The 19,066-nt window shown below is 42.2% G+C and overlaps 1 protein-coding gene across 1 annotated transcript; it reads right to left on the reverse strand.

Annotated features, from left to right (window-relative positions):
* Positions 1 to 6,065: 6,065 nt before the first annotated feature.
* LOC138972002 (uncharacterized) lies at positions 6,066 to 17,713 on the reverse strand. Its single transcript, XM_070344845.1, has 7 exons — positions 17,557 to 17,713; positions 15,299 to 15,427; positions 14,505 to 14,680; positions 12,564 to 13,083; positions 11,521 to 11,672; positions 6,512 to 6,633; positions 6,066 to 6,077 (listed from the first exon to the last, which is right to left on the reverse strand). Exons 1-7 carry the CDS (start codon positions 17,598 to 17,600, stop codon positions 6,066 to 6,068), a joined length of 1,155 nt encoding a protein of 384 aa, XP_070200946.1. The 5' UTR covers positions 17,601 to 17,713.
* Between the last annotated feature and the right edge of the window lie 1,353 nt (positions 17,714 to 19,066).

Genomic DNA, 19,066 nt, shown 5'->3' on the forward strand with positions numbered 1-19,066 from the left:
TTGTGTAACCTTATTCCCTTCTTCTGTACACGGACGCCACACCGACTGACCAGTCGGCAAGCAATAAAGTATGAACTGAAGTTAGGAGGGGGCGAGGAGTAAGGAGGGGGCGAGGAGTAAGGAGAATTATCCAACTCCAAGAAAACATTCTGAAAAAGGTGGGGAAGTGGTGACAAGGCAGTGAACGCACTCACCATGCACTGACATCATACGAAAGCAGCCACACAAACACAGCACAGAGGCAGGTGTGCAGATGCTTTGTGAGAATAAGCGTTGAAAACCAGTTTGAATAAAAAAAAAAAACAGCAGATAGAGCCGCATGTCATAATCATTCTTCTTGTCTGGCTTTATTGACTGCATGCCGATCTTGTGGCAGTGACTTTTCACTCTTCAGTCGGACTGTACACAAACCGCTCTCACTCTCCCTCACTGACTACCCTAAGCCCTGACAACTGATCCTTGGAAATTGTTTGGAAGAGTACACCTCTCTATTTCTCTCCAATGCTCTTCCTGCTGACTTCAGTGACACCGGACACCCCACTGAATTTAGCCAGCTACCCCCCCCCCCCTCTCTCTCTCTCTCTCTCTCTCTCCCCCCAGCCATGCACTGTTTGTTGCTGTGGCCAGAGAGGTGTCACCGGCTAATTGAGGCCAGCTGCACTGTTCACTCAGAGCAAAACTAGTTGACTGTGTCTAACTTTTGACAAAGCAACACAACTGAAGGGTTCACAGATTAGGTAACCGACTCACTGGTCAAGGCTGCAGGGAAACAAGAGTATCTTGTCAATGAAAGAGGTTACACACAGATACGCGATGCTGAGAACGGTGGCCGATTTTTCACTCTTTCTCGGAGGGCCTTCATCATTGCAGGGACTGCTGTAAAGAAATGCTTGCTCAGAAACTAACTCTTTTTGCATTGAAACATGCACCAGAACTGGTGGACACCATCGACAATGTCAAACATGAAATCGAAGCAGTTTGCTTGAGGAAACGGTCGTCAGCAACTCAAACTTCTGTTTTCTTTTTTTAAGAAAATCTGAGGTGACTTTCTTTGTGGCCCCCTGACCCCGCCCCCTCCCTCTGTAAGGACCCCCCTCCATAAGGACCGATTTTTGTCAACATTTTCAAGGTCGCTAGAGAGGGGTTCCACTGTACTATGACCAAGTCGAAATTTCGGATAGGACACAATAACAATTCGGTCCCTTCAATTTCGTCTTATCCGGATTTGCCTGTAATGTTAATTTCAAGTGTGACCGACATGTTGTAGTCTAGCTCCGAAATGCATTGACCAATTGCCGAAAGACGCCGACGTCATTACATGAAAGGATTAGCTTGCCCAGAATTCCCCACGGATTTTGAGATTTGGAAGATTTAGTTCAGGACAATGACGCTCTATGGGCAGTTCATTATAACAAGAAGGGCAAAGCCCATACGACTCACATGCTTGACCTTGACCTTTACATTGACATCATACATTAAGAACTGCTTTACACATTTTTCCTACCAAAATACATGTGACTTGGGTCAAGGTCATCCAAGGTCATGCAACACAAAGCTGTTAATTCAAGACATAGGAAGTACAATGGTGCTTATTGGCTCTTTCTACCATGAGATATGGTCACTTTTAGTGGTTCACTACCTTATTTTGGTCACATTTCATAAGGGTCAAAGTGACCTTGACCTTGATCATATGTGACCAAATGTGTCTCATGATGAAAGCATAACATGTGCCCCACATAATTTTTAAGTTTGAAACAGTTATCTTCCATAGTCAAGGTCACTTCAAAATATGTATACAATCCAACTTAGAGCTCCTGTGACCTTGACCTTGAAGCAAGGTAAACCAAACTGGTATCAAAAGATGGGGCTTATTTTGACTTATATATCATATATAGGTGAGGTATTCAATCTCAAAAACTTCAGAGAAAATGTGAAAAATAGCTGTTTTTTAGACAACATTTATAGCCCCTGCGACCTTGACCTTGAAGCAAGGTCAAGATGCTATGTATGTTTTTTGGGGCCTTGTCATCATACACCATCTTGCCAAATTTGGTACTGATAGACTGAATAGTGTCCAAGAAATATCCAACGTTAAAGTTTTCCGGACGGACGGACGACTCGGGTGAGTACATAGACTCACTTTTGCTTCGCATGTGAGTCAAAAAGGGAAGCAAGTAGTTAAAAACGGGCGTCGACAGAGGCAATGAAGGGGGATACCAACTTTTAGATAATATACTTGCGGTTTGAATCACATAAATAACACATTGAATGAATATCTTCAGGTTCTTATGCCAGAAAGTCAAGAGCGCGACAGTCCGGTAGTCACCCTGAAATTGCTCTAGCACCGTAACGAACAAGCGAGTCCACCAACCAGGTCCCTCTCACAGACATGGTGCATACGTACGTCAATGAAACGTAACATTTACGGATGGAATTTTCAATACAAGACTCAAAACCTTTGGAATGAATTAAAATAAATAAAATACAAGAATAACGAGTTCAGAAAATAAAAAAAGTTACACAAATTCTTGCCAGTTGTGCGAATTGAACCCGTGACCGCCGGGTCAGATGGCGAGCGCTTTACCACTGAGCAAACTGGCTCACAGTTCACTGGCGTGAAAAGAGAATGTTGAACTTCAAACATGCGTTACACAGGAGTTCTTGAGCATGTGTCGACTTGTTGGTTTCAGAGTTCCTCTGTTTGTATTTGTGCATTGTACGTTCTGTCGATCTCACTGTTCGAGTTAAGTTAAGTTGATCTCAAGTAGCGTTAATTTCAAATGTGACTTTCAGTATGTTGAAGTCTGGCTCTGAAACGCATTAACCAATTGCTGAAAGGCGCTGGCGTCATTGCACAAAAGAATTTCCCTGCCCAGAATTCCCCACGGTTATTGAGACTCGGAAGATTTAGTTGGGGACGACGACGCTCTTTGGGCGGTTTATTAAATAAAGGGAAGCAAGCGGTTAAAAATAGGCGTCGACAGAGCCACTGAAGGGGGATACCAACTTGCAGATGTGGTTTAAATCAAGTAAAGCAGTCGTCCCCACACAAACTGTTAAAATGACCATCAGTTTGACAGCAGATAAGATACTCTTACAATTAGGAATTCATATTGGAGAAATAAGGTATTGAATGATATGTCTTCAGGTTCTTATGCCAGAAAGTCAGAGAGAGACAGTCCGGTAGTCACCCTGAAATTGCTCTAGCACCGTAACGAACGAGTGAGTCCACTTAGCAGGTCCCTCTCACAGACATGGTGCCTATGTACGTCTATGACCTGTTAAAAATATGGATGGAATGGGTTGACGCAAGTCTAAGAATTTCACAGCATGAATTCTTTCAAGAGAAGAGGTCAGGAATAATACATTATTATCACTCTGAGCAAGGCTAGTTTCTATGTAACAATACACACGTGGGTCTTCCTAAATTCTGGTTAATCTAGATTTTGGCTCTGCCAACACTTTCACCCAATCCCCAAGAACAAAAACAGGATAAAACTGCTTACTCCTGGTTGCATCATTGTCCCTTCTCAGATGAAGCTAGCAATGCACATTCTCACTGTTGATGACACTGTAGTGTCTATGGTTAGAGCAACTGCTTCAAGGTGCTTGATACTCAACACAGGATGACAACTTACTCTGCTTGCCTTGCTGACTGCAAAGGCTGACGACTGGTCTGCTGCTTCTGATGCTGCCCTGGACAGCTGGACACAGGAAAACAACAAGTCAGTATGACTTTCCACGCATCAACTGTACACACAGACACACGCATCAACTGTACACACAGACACACGCATCAACTGTACACACAGACACACGCATCAACTGTACACACAGACACACGCATCAACTGTACACACAGACACACGCATCAACTGTACACACAGACACACGCATCAACTGTACACACAGACACACGCATCAACTGTACACACAGACACACGCATCAACTGTACACACAGACACACGCATCAACTGTACACACAGTGTGTGCAGGCTCCAGACCTTGTATGGCATCTCTGGTCCAGCGCTGGCATGGTTTGAGTCCTACCTTACGGACAGAACTCAGGCTGTGCTTGTCGATGGCCAGAGATCAGCCCCAGCCCCCCTTGTTTTCGGTGTCCCTCAAGGCTCTGTACTTGGCCCCGTCCTCTTCATTATGTATACCAAACCCTTGTCTGCCCTCATTCAAAATCATTCCGTTTCAAACCAGTCTTTTGCTGATGATACCCAGTTGTATAAGCCTAGTTCCCCCGCTGAGACACATGCCGCCATCCAGACCATTCAGACCTGTATCTTAGATGTTAAGTCATGGATGGTAGAAAATAAGTTAAAACTAAATGATGATAAGACAGAGGCACTTCTGTGCATGAAAAAGTCCACTAAGTTCCCAAATTCTCAACCTTCGTCTGTCCAAGTAGGCAATACCGACATCTCTTTCTCTTCTTCAGCTAGAAACCTCGGCTTCACCATCTCCTCAGACATGACACTCAACAAGCACATCTCCAACATCTGTAGGTCCGCATACTTTGAACTCCGCAAGATCGCAACCATCCGCCATACTCTGTCCGTTCAAACTACAAACACTCTAGTCTGCTCTCTTGTTCTTTCTAAACTTGACTACTGTAACTCTCTTCTCTCTGGCTGTCCACTCTACCTCCTGCACAAACTACAGAAAGTTCAAAATTCTGCAGCACGACTGATCCTCAAAGCACGAAAAAAAGATCATGTCACACCACTTCGCCGCACACTCCACTGGTTACCCATCCAAGCCCGCATTGAATACAAACTGTCCACTCTCTGCTTTCACTTCTTCTCTGCCTCGTCTCCTGCTTATTTCTCTGAACTTCTCACTGTATACACTCCTGCTAGACAACTCCGCTCCTCTTCTGATAGCCGCACCCTAGTCATCCCACACACAAAATCAAAAGCATATGGACAACGCACTTTTGCATTTTGCGCATCTACTCAATGGAACTCTCTCCCCTCTCACATTCGCCACTCTCAGTCAGTACAGTCATTCAAGCGAGCACTCAAAACTCACCTCTTCCTGAAACACAACTCCTAAAGTCGCAACATTTTGCCATCCTGTTCTGTAACGGTTCCATCTCTATTCAGCTTGTTATTTTTGTCTTTTGTTTTAAATTATTATAAATATAATTTTTTTATTGCAGTAGTCCTTTAATTTTAACCCTTAGCTGTAGGCTAGATATGCACAAGTCATGTCGGTGCCACATAATGCTGACACACATGTTCCTGTGCATAGTTTATGGATAACGTGTAGTTGGGAAGTTAAGAGTAGAAATAATTAGTATTTAGTGTAGGAGGAGGGTTGGGGGTGGGTAGGGAGGGGGTGGGTATGGTTTACTTTGAGCAGGTTGGTTTCAGTTTTAATAAACAATTTTAGAGAATTGTGTATTTTATATTTGAGTCTTTCGTGTTTTAGACATTGATGCATTTAATAGTTTTAACGAGTTGCCTTTTGTTTTATCATTCTGGTGTTTATCTAGATGTGTTGTGTATTTTATAAGAAGTTTTTAAAAGTTCGAAGTTATTTTAGCATATAGTTTTTTTTTATTTTTTTATGGTCTTAATAGTTAAACATGTATTACGTTATTATTAAGATTCATGTTTTGTTAGCACTAAGCAGTTGTTTTAATCAGTCTGGTTTTCTCTTGTTTTCATTTTATGAACATTTTAAATGTTAGACTAACTTATTGTTTTGTACAGAATAATAACTGTGTGAATGGTGTTATACTGAATGAAAGAGTGTGACATGAAGTTCTTGTACATCATTGTAAAGAGTGTGAATGACGTTTTAGTTTAGATGTCAAGCGCTTAGAGCAAGCCTTTTTAACGAAAGTTTTTGATTTAGCGCTATATAAATGTTCTTCTTATTATTATTATTATTACACACGCATCAACTGTACACACAGACACACGCAGTCAACTTACCCATGATGTAACCCCAAATATAAACCACTGTTCACATACACACACACACAACTTTCCTATAAATGTGGTAAACAAATCATTTCAGTGTAGCAGAGCACAATCAAACAGCATCAAGCAAAAGCCTGCGCAAAATGAGTGTGCTATGCTTGTTAGTTTTGCATCCATTATTCACCCCCCAATCCATGAGATCAGGTCTGAAGGGCAAACTTTGAATGCTGCGTTTGTTCATCTCACACACACACAATCAACATACTCATGATGGATGCAAGACCAAATATAAATCGCATTCTCAAAACTAAATTGTTGACTTTTTCGCTCTCAATGCAGTACAGTTCACACAAACGCTGTCCCCTTGTCTAGTTTGTCACCATCAGTATTAGATTTGTCACCAAATCATGAACAAAATCACTGACTAAGATTAAGAAAGAAAAATAACGAAGAGAACAAAAATAAAAAGGGGATTAGAGAGGACAAAGAAGAAGACGAAAACAAAAAGGAGAGAGGAAGCAACACAATTGTGGAAAGCACATCAAAATGAACAATTGAGACTACTTACCTCTAACTGTGGTGATGTCCTCTGCTCACAGGCACTTGTGGACGTTACACTCAAGTCGTCTGCATGAAGTCGCACAAACTTCTGGAGCTTGTTGAATCGCGTGTCGTTGATGGGCTTCATATCTGGCAATAGATTTTCTTAGTATGAACATTTATAAGTATGAATGTACCACTCAGTATGCCAAAATACATAAGTATGAAACCTTTCTCTTGTAGGAACTATTTGTCAGTCAAAAGAAACATGCAGCCACAAACAATTTCAAACTAAGGATTTACACTACTTACAAAATAGGTCCCTTGATTGTAAGTAATCAGCAAGATATACCCCTTCCGAGTACCCTTCATTCTTGGCATGTCGTCATATATTCTAAAGTCTATCTGGTAGATTTCTCAACGGTTTTTTTAACACTTGTTTGAACTACCACGGAAAAAATATTAGCAAGATGTTAGTGAAGTACAGACCTGGGAACCCCTGTTTTGCACTTGGAGTATTCTCAAACAAACATGGTGATTTTCAGAAAAATGAGCGTACTCCTCATAGCATTTGAACATCCATGTTTCAAACATGCTTCACAGGTATCCGTCGCACCGTTAATTAAGTTTACCAAAACATTTAAAACAAATGCGTCTGTCAATGTTGACTGACAAAAACATTAATCATGTGTCAAAGTACCGGATCGGCTTCGGGATACGCTTGTGAAGTAAAGTCGTCGTCGTATTTTTTTTCAACTGACCGTACTGATCGTATTCTAGACAATCATGCGTACAAAATACGGCGAAATCGTATGGGTTCCCAGGTCTGGAAGTGGATTGTTGGGGTCAATAAGTGTCTTATGTCTTTAAATGAAGCAATCCTTTCAGTGTAGCAGAGCGCAATCAAACAGCATCAAGCAAAAGCCTGCGCTAAATGAGACTGTGTTCTGCATGTTAGTTTTGCATCCATTATTCACCCCCCAATCCATGGGGTCAGGTCTGAAGGGCAAACTTTGAATGCTGCGTTTGTTCATCAGCAGGGGTGGGACTCATGTGATGAAAAAAGAGGAAATCCCTTTTTTCTAGGGGGGGGAGGGGGGGGGGGGAGGAGGAGGGGGGGAAAGGAGGGGGTCGGGGGCATGCTCCCCCCAATTTTTTTTTTGATGGTACATTAAAATCTGTGCAATCTGAGACTAAAATTCAACTCGTTTGGATCGGGTAAAAAAGACATTCTCCACACTCCCCACCCCCAAAAAAAAAACCCACAAAAAAACACACTTTCACACAACCATGGTAACATTGTAATGGTGCATACTTATGTAATGAACCATGTATTCATAATCCAATACTGGCAATAGCATGATCCAAGTGACGCCCCAATGCATTGAAGCTCAAAATTACTATTAGTTATCAGGAGTTTTCAGTCAGTACAATTTAACTCTCAAGCCTCCAGTGTTCTGTTCCATCTTCACTGCTCTCCATATCATTCAGTCAACAAGTTATAGATACTGTGATGAAATGGGACGCGGAAATATAGATTACTCCAGCGGAATTCGTAAGTTGTGTCCGCGGAAATCCGCGAAAAAGTCCCACCCCTGATTCAGGTTCTTATGCCAGAGTCAAGGGGAGACTTCTTCTTCTTCTTCGTTCGTGGGCTGAAACTCCCACGTACACTCGTGTTTTTTGCACGAGTGGAATTTTACGTGTATGACCGTTTTTTACCCCGCCATTTAGGCAGCCATACGTCTGTTTGTTTGTTTATTTGTTGCTTAACGTCCAGCCGACTACGTAGAGCCATATCAGGACGAGGAAGGGGGGGATGAAGGGGGCCACTTGTCAAGCGATTCCTGTTTACAAATGCACTAACCCATTACTTGTGTCCCAGCAGGCTTTAGTAAAACTAAATTAATACCTACTGGAAGATTACCAGTTTCCAGTATGTTAAAATAGGCTTAACCTATCTACTGCTGGGCTTACATCAGAACACTAACAGATTAAACTATACATGAATCGCGAGACAAGCGGCAAGAGAAGAGATTTTTTGGAAAAAATACAGGTGAATGAGCAAGAAGGCAGAAAAAAGAAAAGAATTCATGAAGAAAAAGAGAGCATGACAGGAAAGAGGAACCAAAAATCTACCTAACAGCAAACTAGAAAGCTCCTGCGTTTCCAAAAACAGGAGGGGCCTTTAATTTCATAACCGCAGTGCCCCACTGCAGGAAGCCATACGTCGTTTTCGGAGGAAGCATGCTGGGTATTTTCGTGTTTCTATAACCCACCGAACTCTGACATGGATTACAGGATCTTTTTCGTGCGCACTTGGTCTTGTGCTTGCGTGTACACACGGGGGTGTTCGGACACCGAGGAGAGTCTGCACACAAAGTTGACTCTGAGAAATAAATCTCTCGCCGAACGTGGGGACGAACTCACGCTGACAGCGGCCAACTGGATACAAATCCAGCGCGCTACCGACTGAGCTACGTCCCCGCCCCAAGGGGAGACAAGTCTGGTAGTCGACCTCAAGTTACTTTAGCACCACAAAGAGCGACACTTTTCACTGAATAGTTAATATGTCTATGAAAGAAATGGTACAACTTTATCAGTTCTTACGCTCAATGCTTATTGGTAGCGCGGTAGTCCAATAAATAATCAGTGATGATAAAGATTATGCTGCAAGTTGTTGCTAATTGCATCATGCCAAGCAATTGATCACTAGACCAATACGAACTATCACCCGACCAATACAAATTCATCCTTCATGTAAGAGAAATGAGATCGTCAACAAGCACAGTCCAAGTAGTAAAGAACCTCGATTTCTCAACAACTAATGCACAAAGACAAAAAACAAAGAAACACCACCTCAAAAAATAGTTCAGTGAAACACATGAGCAGGATTTGCAGTGTTACCCCCCTTTTAAGACTTAAACAAGAAGAGCAAACGCTCGATCGAGTCACTTTCGCAGTTCTGAATATTATATGAGGCATCAGATGGACAGGAAGAAATTGCTATTCACAACACAATACAGATGTAAATAATTTGATGTAAAGAATAATCCTATAAAGTTTGAATCAAATCCGATGAATAGTTTCAGAGATATGATATTTCAATTTTTTTCCTTCAAGACATACCTGTGACCTTGAAAAAGGTCAAAGGTCACCAAAGCAGACGTCAAAGTGTAGAGGTCACTGGGAGTCACGTTCACATAAAATTTGAGCCCGGTCACTTTTATAGTTTCCGAGAAAAGCCCAACGTTAAGTTGTGTGTTGCCGAACAGAAAAGGCTAGTTATCTCCCTTGTTTTTCTGATAACGTTCGTAAAAGGCTACAGATGTAAATACTTTGATGTAAAGAATAATCCTACAAAGTTTCAATCACATCCGATGAACTTTGTCAAAGATATAAAATGTCTAATTTTTCCTTTGACGCTGACCTGTGACCTTGAAAAAGGTCAAAGGTCAACGAAACCATCGTTAAAGTGTAGAGGTCATTGGAGGTCACGACTAAACAAAATATGAGCCGGATCGCTTTGATAGTTTCCGAGAAAAGTCCAACGTTAAGGTGGTGTCTACGGACGGCCGGCCGGACAGACTAACACTGACCGATTACATAGTCACTTTTTCTCAAGTGACTCAAAAAATCCTGAGAAAATCAGGTCTTAAAGGCACAGTAAGCCTCCCGTAAACTATCACAGAGCTCCCCGAGCGTCTAAATACAGTACAAGCATACTTCCATTTGAACGCTCACCGAACGGGAACATCCTGGCTGCTTTCTGTCGAGCGTGAGACATTTTCCAAGAATTTATTTTCGTAGACTTGTTCCGTTAACAACAACGGCGCCTCGTTTTTGCGCTAGACCTAACTTTTAAAATCTAAATAATAAATTGACAGCTTGTTACACAAACATTCTTTAATCATAAAAGAATTCGTTTTTCATCAAGACAAGATCAGAACAATTCGAAGTTGTGAAAGTTTAAAAAAAGAAAAGCCCGGAAGCAGGGTCACGCAAGGGTCGTAGCAGACGACGGCCGGTTTATCAGTGCAAATCGCCGTTCCTCTCAACAGTCAAAAGCCATCGCTAGAGTTCTTGTGAACCACAGCCGTTGTTTCGTGCATAAGCTCACGTCGAGTCGCATTCAAATGACTAACTATGACGACTGCATTGTGAAAAGGGAAAACTGGATCACACGGGTTCACGATGGCTCAGGGGTAAGATAAACCACGCAAAAATAAATTCTTTGAAAATTGTTCGCTCTTTACGGAGGGCACCTAGGATGTTCTCAATTGGTGAGTGTTTAAATGAAAGGGTGTTTGTACTGTGTGTAAAAGCCTGACCGTATCTGTGATGGTTTACGGGAGGCTTACTGTGCCTTTAACAAGTTTGTTTGTTTATTTGTTGCTTAACGTCCAGCCGACTACGCAGAGCCATATCAGGACGAGGAAGGGGGGGGATGAAGGGGGTCACTTGTCAAGCGATTCCTGTTTACAAATGCACTAACCCATTACTTGTGTCCCAGCAGGCTTTAGTAAAACTAAATTAATACCTACTGGAAGAATACCAGTTTCCAGTATGTTAAAATAGGCTTAACCTATCTACTGCTGGACTTACATCAGAACACTAACAGATTAAACTATACATGAATCGCGAGACAAGCGGCAAGAGAAGAGATTTTTGGAAAAAATACAGGTGAATGAGCAAGAAGGCAGAAAAAAGAAAAGAATTCATGAAGAAAAAGAGAGCATGACAGGAAAGAGGAACCAAAAATCTACCTAACAGCAAACTAGAAAGCTCCTGCGGTTCCAAAAACAGGAGGGGCCTTTAATTTCATAACCGCAGTGCCCCACTGCGGGAGCCTTTAACAAGGCAAGTCTTAAAATACGGGTAAATCATAGACGCTGCAAATTTTTGTAGTTGAGAAAACAAGGTCTTAAAAGGGAGGTAGTCTTACATTGGGGGTTCTTAAAAGCAGGGTTTACTGTACATTGTAGAGAAACTGAGTGAAGCCAACAGCCCCGCCAAATCACCAGGTCGGTATCTTACCTATAACGAATTCTCCGTCCGTGGGGGAGACAGCGGAGTGAGGGTTGATGATCCTGATTGCCTCCAGACGCTCCCTCACCCCCAACTGTGAACTGATGATGTCCGTTAGCTCCGTGATGCTCTCCTTCTGTTCCTCCTCCCCCATCCGGCTCCTGCAATGACAAAATACAATACACTTCACCATGTGATACAGAGGTACAAAATACAATACACTTCACCATGTGATACAGAGGTACAAAATACAATACACTTCACCATGTGATACAGAGGTACAAAATACAATACACTTCACCATGTGATACAGAGGTACAAAATACAATACACTTCACTTCTCCATGTGATACAGAGGTACAAAATACAATACACTTCACTTCTCCATGTGATACAGAGGTACAAAATACAATACACTTCACTTCTCCATGTGATACAGAGGTACAAAATACAATACACTTCACTTATCCGTGTGATAGAGGTACAAAATACAATACACTTCACTTATCCATGTGATACAGAGGTACAAAATACAATACACTTCACTTATCCATGTGATACAGAGGTACTAAAAATAACAGCACAGGTGCTGTGTGCTACATGAATTTCACAGTGGAATATTGTGCGTTTGAGATCCTGCTCCTGCAATGACAAATTACAATAAGTTCACTTATCCATGTGATACAGATGGACTGCGGATAACAGCAGAGGTACTGTGTGCTACCTCAAGTTTTAAAGTGGAATAGTGTGATTCAGATCCTGCAATAAACGTTTTTCGGATATAACGCCTTAACGGTGTCAAGAATTTCGAGCGTTGTAGAAGAGTTGCACCCCCGCTTTTTGCATACAAACAGGAAATACGTGTTCGACCAGTTAAACCCATGAATGCAGTGAATACAAGACTCTGATGTGTATGTTATGCAGTGTCGAATCGATATGCCAATTGTGTCAAATAAATACTCACAGTAAAAGATTATCAGTGTTCAAAAGCCAAACCAAATTCACATATCAGCGCTGATCAGTGTAGTTGAATCTGATTCTGAAGCACTCACCACTTCTTATTTCCAGAAACTGCCTTGACTCTACTGCGTGTGCGTTTCCGACTCTCTCTCCTTGCGCTCTCGTCGTCGGCGTTCACAGCTTCCTCCACCGGAACCACAGCCTTTGGCTTCAATAAGCTTTTTGCCTGTTGCCTCAATAAGCTGGTCGCCGATTGTGTCAGTATGCTGGTTGCCGATTGTGTCAGTAGGCTGGTTGCCGACTGTGTGAGTAAACTGGTTGCCGACGGTGTCAGTAAGCTGGTTGCCGACTTTGTTAGTAAACTCGTCGCCGACTGTGTCAGTAAACTGGTGGACGTGGGACTCGGTGACAACACACCGACTGGGGCATCTTCGTTGCTAACCAGGCTTTCCGTGCCGCTCGAGTAACCTGAGGTTGATGCGGCACGTGAAACAGTTTCTGTGGACGAGGCTCTACTGGACAGTGAGTACATGTGGTCTTCTGAGACTGCCGAGTACATGTGATCTGCTATGATGGTGTACGTTGAATGTGGTATTTCTGTTGGGCCGTCATCTGGAAAAGGCAGGAAACAGATGATATTAAACCAGAGGGTAGAGGGTTTAACATATACAACACATTCACTCTTTCTAGTACAGGAAGCACACATTACCACAAATAACAGACACTGTCTGGAAATAACCAAAGCGGGTTTGTGGAGGAGATGCGCTGTTTAAAGCTAAAGCATGCATGTTTGTGGCGGTGAATAGTGAGCCGCAATGTACACATTATTCCCAAACAAGGCATTACATCATGCATACCAGTGATGTTCCTAGGACTGGAGGGCAACAGGACAAAATGTCCTGAATCAAAAAACTAATAGGACATCATGTCCTGACTACAAAAAAACAATAGGACATTCAGATCAAGCGAACCAATCATGGCACCTAACCTTTTTAGATGACTGAGAATATATGAATAAAGGCAAATAAAAACTGAACAGTTCTAAATTTATTTTAATATTTTAAATGCAACAGTGTTCAGTAGGGTTACTTTCACACACACACAGACACATGCTTCAGAATGTCATAAGTAATCTTTCACACACACACACACACACACGGATTTGCGAAAGTTGCTGCAACCAACGGTGAACGAGTTTGAGGCAACGCCATCCTCCTGACAGATGGCGCAGAACATCAGTTCTTTTTCTTTGCTGTAGCTGAGCCAAGGGAACATAGAAAACCAGCTCTGCACAAACTTTCTGGTCGCCCCTACTTTCGTTTCTTGCGTCTCTTCCTGAGGTTGTAGATCTATTGGCTCACCTTCTGAGGCTTCAGTCTCCGACGGTGCCGAAGGCCCTGCAACTTGACTGTCCGTGTCGTCCTTTTTATTTTAACAAAGCCACTCAAAAGTGTCTGCCCTTTTCCCACGCAAACCTTTTTCTTCGGCGGCATCTTTGCAGAAATGTGGCGGCGGAAATAAAGTGTCGCTGTCAAAAGTAGCGAGAGTTGTGGCTCTTGTAATATTGTTCGGTCCAGAGTTGCGTCCCTTGTGTTATTGTTCGACCGAGAGTGAAAATTGAGGTTAAACTAGGACTCGATTTTAACTCGTTTTAACGGGGTTTGATACTTCAGTTTGAACAGATTCTTCTTGCAGTGACCGCTCTAGACGTAATACTATCGGACAATGACCGCTAACTTCGCGATCGGATATTTGACGGGACAGAGGTGTTTGCAATCGGTCATTTTACAACCTAAATCGGTCTATGACCGATGACCGACGCCTCGGAACATCATGCATACAATGATTTAAAAAAATGCAAATCAGATCAAATAATTCACCATGACAACCGCTGCTTACTTCCACTGTCCATTGCCATCTATCAGAGGTACATATGGAGCTCAGGGATCATCGTTAGCCTCATGAGCGCAACTCTTACACAGCCAATCAAAACCAGAGGGGTGTGCGTTTCAGAACAACTTTTATTATCACACCTTCTCTTGTGCTACGCTGAAAGTCCAGCACCGTGTCGGTTAAGTAGCCATATGAGTTGAGTTCATGCACGTCATCTTCTGGCCAGGATGCATCATCTCCGATCAGCCCCAGTTCACATCTCTCTATGTCCAGATAGTCAGCCATTTCTGCCACATCGATGTCCACAAACGGGGCGCTGCCAACAGTATGTAGCAAGTCAGGTAAATTACAAAACAAGTCGCATAAAGCGAAATTATTACATTTAGTCAAACTCACAGAATGAAACTGAACGCACTGCATTTTTTTCCCCACCAAGACAATAGGTCTGTCAATACAAGAAAGCGCTTTAAGTGACAGCCAGTATACTGCAGCAGTGCTTGTGCTTAACAGGAAAACGCACTTCTCTTTAACCTTTTTAGCCACTTAGCACATTTCTGAGCTTGTCTTTAGTCCAAACATAACAAAGGTTTTTAAATTCAGGATATGATAAAGAATAAGATAAATCATTTTTGGATCGATTACTAAACTTTTAGAATAAAAAAACAAGAAGGGTATGTCGTTGGATCATTTAATTATTGACAAAACAAAAATGTTCCAACATACTTTTCTTGTTTTTTTTTTAATTCTAAATGTTGGAACGTTGGCAGTCTTCTTTTTTTGAGAATACAACAATTTTAGTTTTAATCATATTTGAGATTTTTAATTACCAAACTCATTAATGAATTAAATAGCAAAGGACTAAAAAACAAAACAGCATGCAATCATGTATACACACACAAGACATTTTTCCAATGCATAAAAGGAAACAACTTACAGTAGTTGGTCCAGTACATAGCTGTCGCTTTCTCTGTGGTCATCCCCTCCAAAATGTGACTCTTCCTCGTCCGAGTCATCGTCTTTCATCTTCCATGCAGGGGTGCCTGGATACTCTCCCAACATTGGGCTGCAAGACAATGACGATAAAACATGATAATTTAGAGATCAATTAGTAAAGCATCTTCATTAACAAACAGGTAAAAAAAAAGAAGAGCAAAAAACTACATAAAAATACTTTAAAAAGCTAATAAAGCCACAGTCACACCTTTACAAAAATAAATATCTTCGGTGTATAATAAAAAGACTGATAAAGCTTAGAAGTTAGACTAAGAGTAAACTTATACTGTTAATGTTACAGCATTACATTTTTCTGAATATATCCAACAATTCAGAGTTCACACACCACCAGACAACAATGTATACTGTAGTTCGGACTGGTTAAAGCATCCAAGAGCAAAACCGAACACTGTTTAATTCTGATACTTTTCATTCTGACCAGTGGTAATATTAATAACGAGGGCCTTTACTGTGTAATTAGTATCCTTCTCTCCCAAACTGATCATTCTAAATATGATGTCATTAGTAAGGGGGATGGGAAATAGCTGTCAGTGTCAGTAGCGGCGATGGCTTCAAAACCAGTAGTCTCTACCAGTGATGTACATTTTTCTAGCAGCCTTTAGGACAATTGTCCTGAAGACTGAAAATCAATAGGACACAGTGTCCTGAGATTGCAATTTCAATAGGACAAAAATACGACTCGTAAAACCGCATTTAAAAAGATTTTTCAGCTAAAATTCTCGGTTGACGTTGTTGTTGGTTCAGCTGAAGCCACAGTGGCTGGCGAACGCAGCATGGACATCAATGTCTGCTGATTTTTATCTGCTTTGAGCTTTTTTTTCGGACCCATGTCGTTTCTCTTTCGTTTTATTTTCGTTCGAACGCACAACGGTTTTTCCGGATATTATGACGAAAAGTAATGCCTTGCGCATGTGCGAACATGAAGCGAAAAACCGAAACCAGCTTTCCTCACGCAGTGTTTACTTTCGCTTGGCAAAACCGAAACAAGCATTCCTCTTGAAAATTAAACAGTCCGCATGTCCGCTTCATTGTCAAAAACGATCGGACCCTTGACCACTTCTTCTGTAGGTTAATCGTACCTATGTCCTGCTGGGGTTAAAGCTATAGGTCCTGGGGAAATTGGATCGGTCAGAGATCGGAGACCGACTAAAATGTACATCACTGCTCTACGGACATAGGTTTATCCCCACGTTTAGCGAGGGATTCTCCTCAGTGTCCGAACACCCCAGTGTGCATGCATGCGCATGATAAAGAACCCAAATTCACAGCGAAAGTCTCAGGGCTTGGAAAAATGAATTGACGCATGCAGGAAAAAGACAACAAATTGGGTAACCTCACAGGACTATATGAAATCGTATTATGCGCCCACGCATGGGCAGCAAAACAGAACAGAACTGTAGGACAGTTGCACTAACAGAACTGCAATTCTAAGCACTTTTCCAGACACACAGGTAACAACAGCTGGTACATGAGGCTTTTGATACATGTATCCTCCAACCCAAGTGACATGCAACCATTGCTGTCATACTACAGTTGGGAGACTTGGTTTTCTCATGTATTGCAGTGCATGTTTTTCTATATATATATTTTTTTTTATCTATGTGAGATGCACAAATTAGACAAGGTAAGCAAGCTCTGGCAATGAACATGCACTACTTTAACGCGTACAGACAAGCAGTGACAGTCTTACACGTGTGGCTTGTGGTGTGCCTGGCAATAAACCTTAGTCAGTATATGGTGCCACATGTGAAACTTCAGAGAATGCAGTTCTGCTTTTCGGACAAAAATCAACTGAATGCATTTAATTATCGAACATATATATACATACACAGGGTTGTTACTCTATTCTAAGCACCGAGTGCACCAGTGTGCACTCCACTTCATGCAAGACTCACATGGCTATTTCGCGTACTACATGCGGTATAGCGGCCATGCTGGTGCGTGAAAACGTGCTATGCAATTTTACAAAAATGACACCGAAAGCTATAACCTGTTCAGTCAAACATCAGTGCTTAATTCTTTACTGTCATGACTGGGCGGCTACTAACAAGCATCGCAAGTGCAACTTGACTCTACAACTTTCCGGAACGGAACAGACCAAATTCCTCAGCACGTGCATGAATGCACTGCGAGGCAGATGTCTGCTCCGCATGGAAACAGGAACACATATTCACGTACCTGCTGTTATGAATAGCTGTTCCGGCAATCATTAGGAGGGTCATAGGGTCCTGTTAGGTTGACACGACGGTGCAAAAATGTATACTTTAGTTTAAACTTGAAAGGGAAACGCTGGTCCGAGTTTACAGGCTCATGGTTACGTTGCGTCTTCTGCTCAACGTGGTGGGTGCAAGTCGGTATGGGCCTGACCAAGAAGCCTTTCGCTTAGTTGTATGGTTACCAGTTTGGTGTACCCAAACCGGTACAGGCTAGGATCCCGTCAAACATGTTCGGTCTATGCCCACGGCCAGGCATCGCAAAACATGCAAAGCAAGCTACCTCTATCGCACTTGCTCAAGCGAAGGTTACTCGAACTATCTAACTAACCCCCCTCCAAACACACGCACACACTGACACGCGCGTGCACGCACACACTGACTGTGACCGTGACACGGCCCACAAACCACACGCACGCACACACACAAACTGACCTGCACACACACACACGCACGCACGCACACACACCGCCACACACACACACACACACACACACACACACACACACACACACCGGCACACACACACACACACACACACACACATACACACAAACCACCACCACCAAAACATAAATATAAAACTAACCAATCGGCAAATAAACAAGAACTTGAACATCCCCAAAACAACAACAACAACAACAAAATAACAAAACATTAAAAAAACCAATAACAACAGAGCAGAAATAAACACAAAACAGTGACTAACACACACACAAATAAACTCGCAATGGCACAACACGAATTGATAAACAATGAAATAAAAACCCAACTGAGGGTTGGGATCTCCACCATTTTGCACAGGGAATTGAAATAACGTTCGTTTCTTCAGACGTCTACGGTGGCGCGGACGGAGCCGCTTCAGAGACATTTGTTTTTTGTCAGGTGCCTATGTTTGGCTGGGACCTGAAACAGCACAACCCGTTACGACTCTTATATACCCATTTAATCTTATTCCTAGCTGGATCGCCAGTCACGCCGCCGGTGTAACACGAGAAAATTACTCACACGAGATTTTTACTCCGGAGTAAACATTTCGTACGAAAAAGTTGCTCCCTTTACGAAAAAAGCACTCCCCCATTGCAAGAGAAAATTACTCCCCAAGACAGGTGAGTTCCGAGTAAACATTTTGTACAAAAATGTTACTCCCCTGACGAATAAATAACGAATAAATTACTAACTTCCCATGCCAGGTGTACGACATGTTTACTCCCTTGTGCCCTGTTAGTCTTGGTGGTGGAAGGGGTGGAAGGAGGGTAGCGCGACATTCGTGTGCGCGAGATCACTTATTGGCATTATCCCTTCGCCCGCATCCCATTTTTGCGTACGAGATTTTTTGTGGAAGTAAAAAAAATGGGGAGTAAAAATTTCGTGGAGGGAGTAATTTTTTCGTGCCTTGGGGAGTTCTTTTCTCGTACGAAAAGTGTACTCGCAGTAAGAATTTCGTACGAAATATTTACTCCGGAGTAAATTTT

The sequence above is a fragment of the Littorina saxatilis genome, linkage group LG7 (genome assembly GCF_037325665.1).
Source record: "Littorina saxatilis isolate snail1 linkage group LG7, US_GU_Lsax_2.0, whole genome shotgun sequence".
NCBI classification, from domain to species: Eukaryota; Metazoa; Mollusca; class Gastropoda; order Littorinimorpha; family Littorinidae; genus Littorina; species Littorina saxatilis.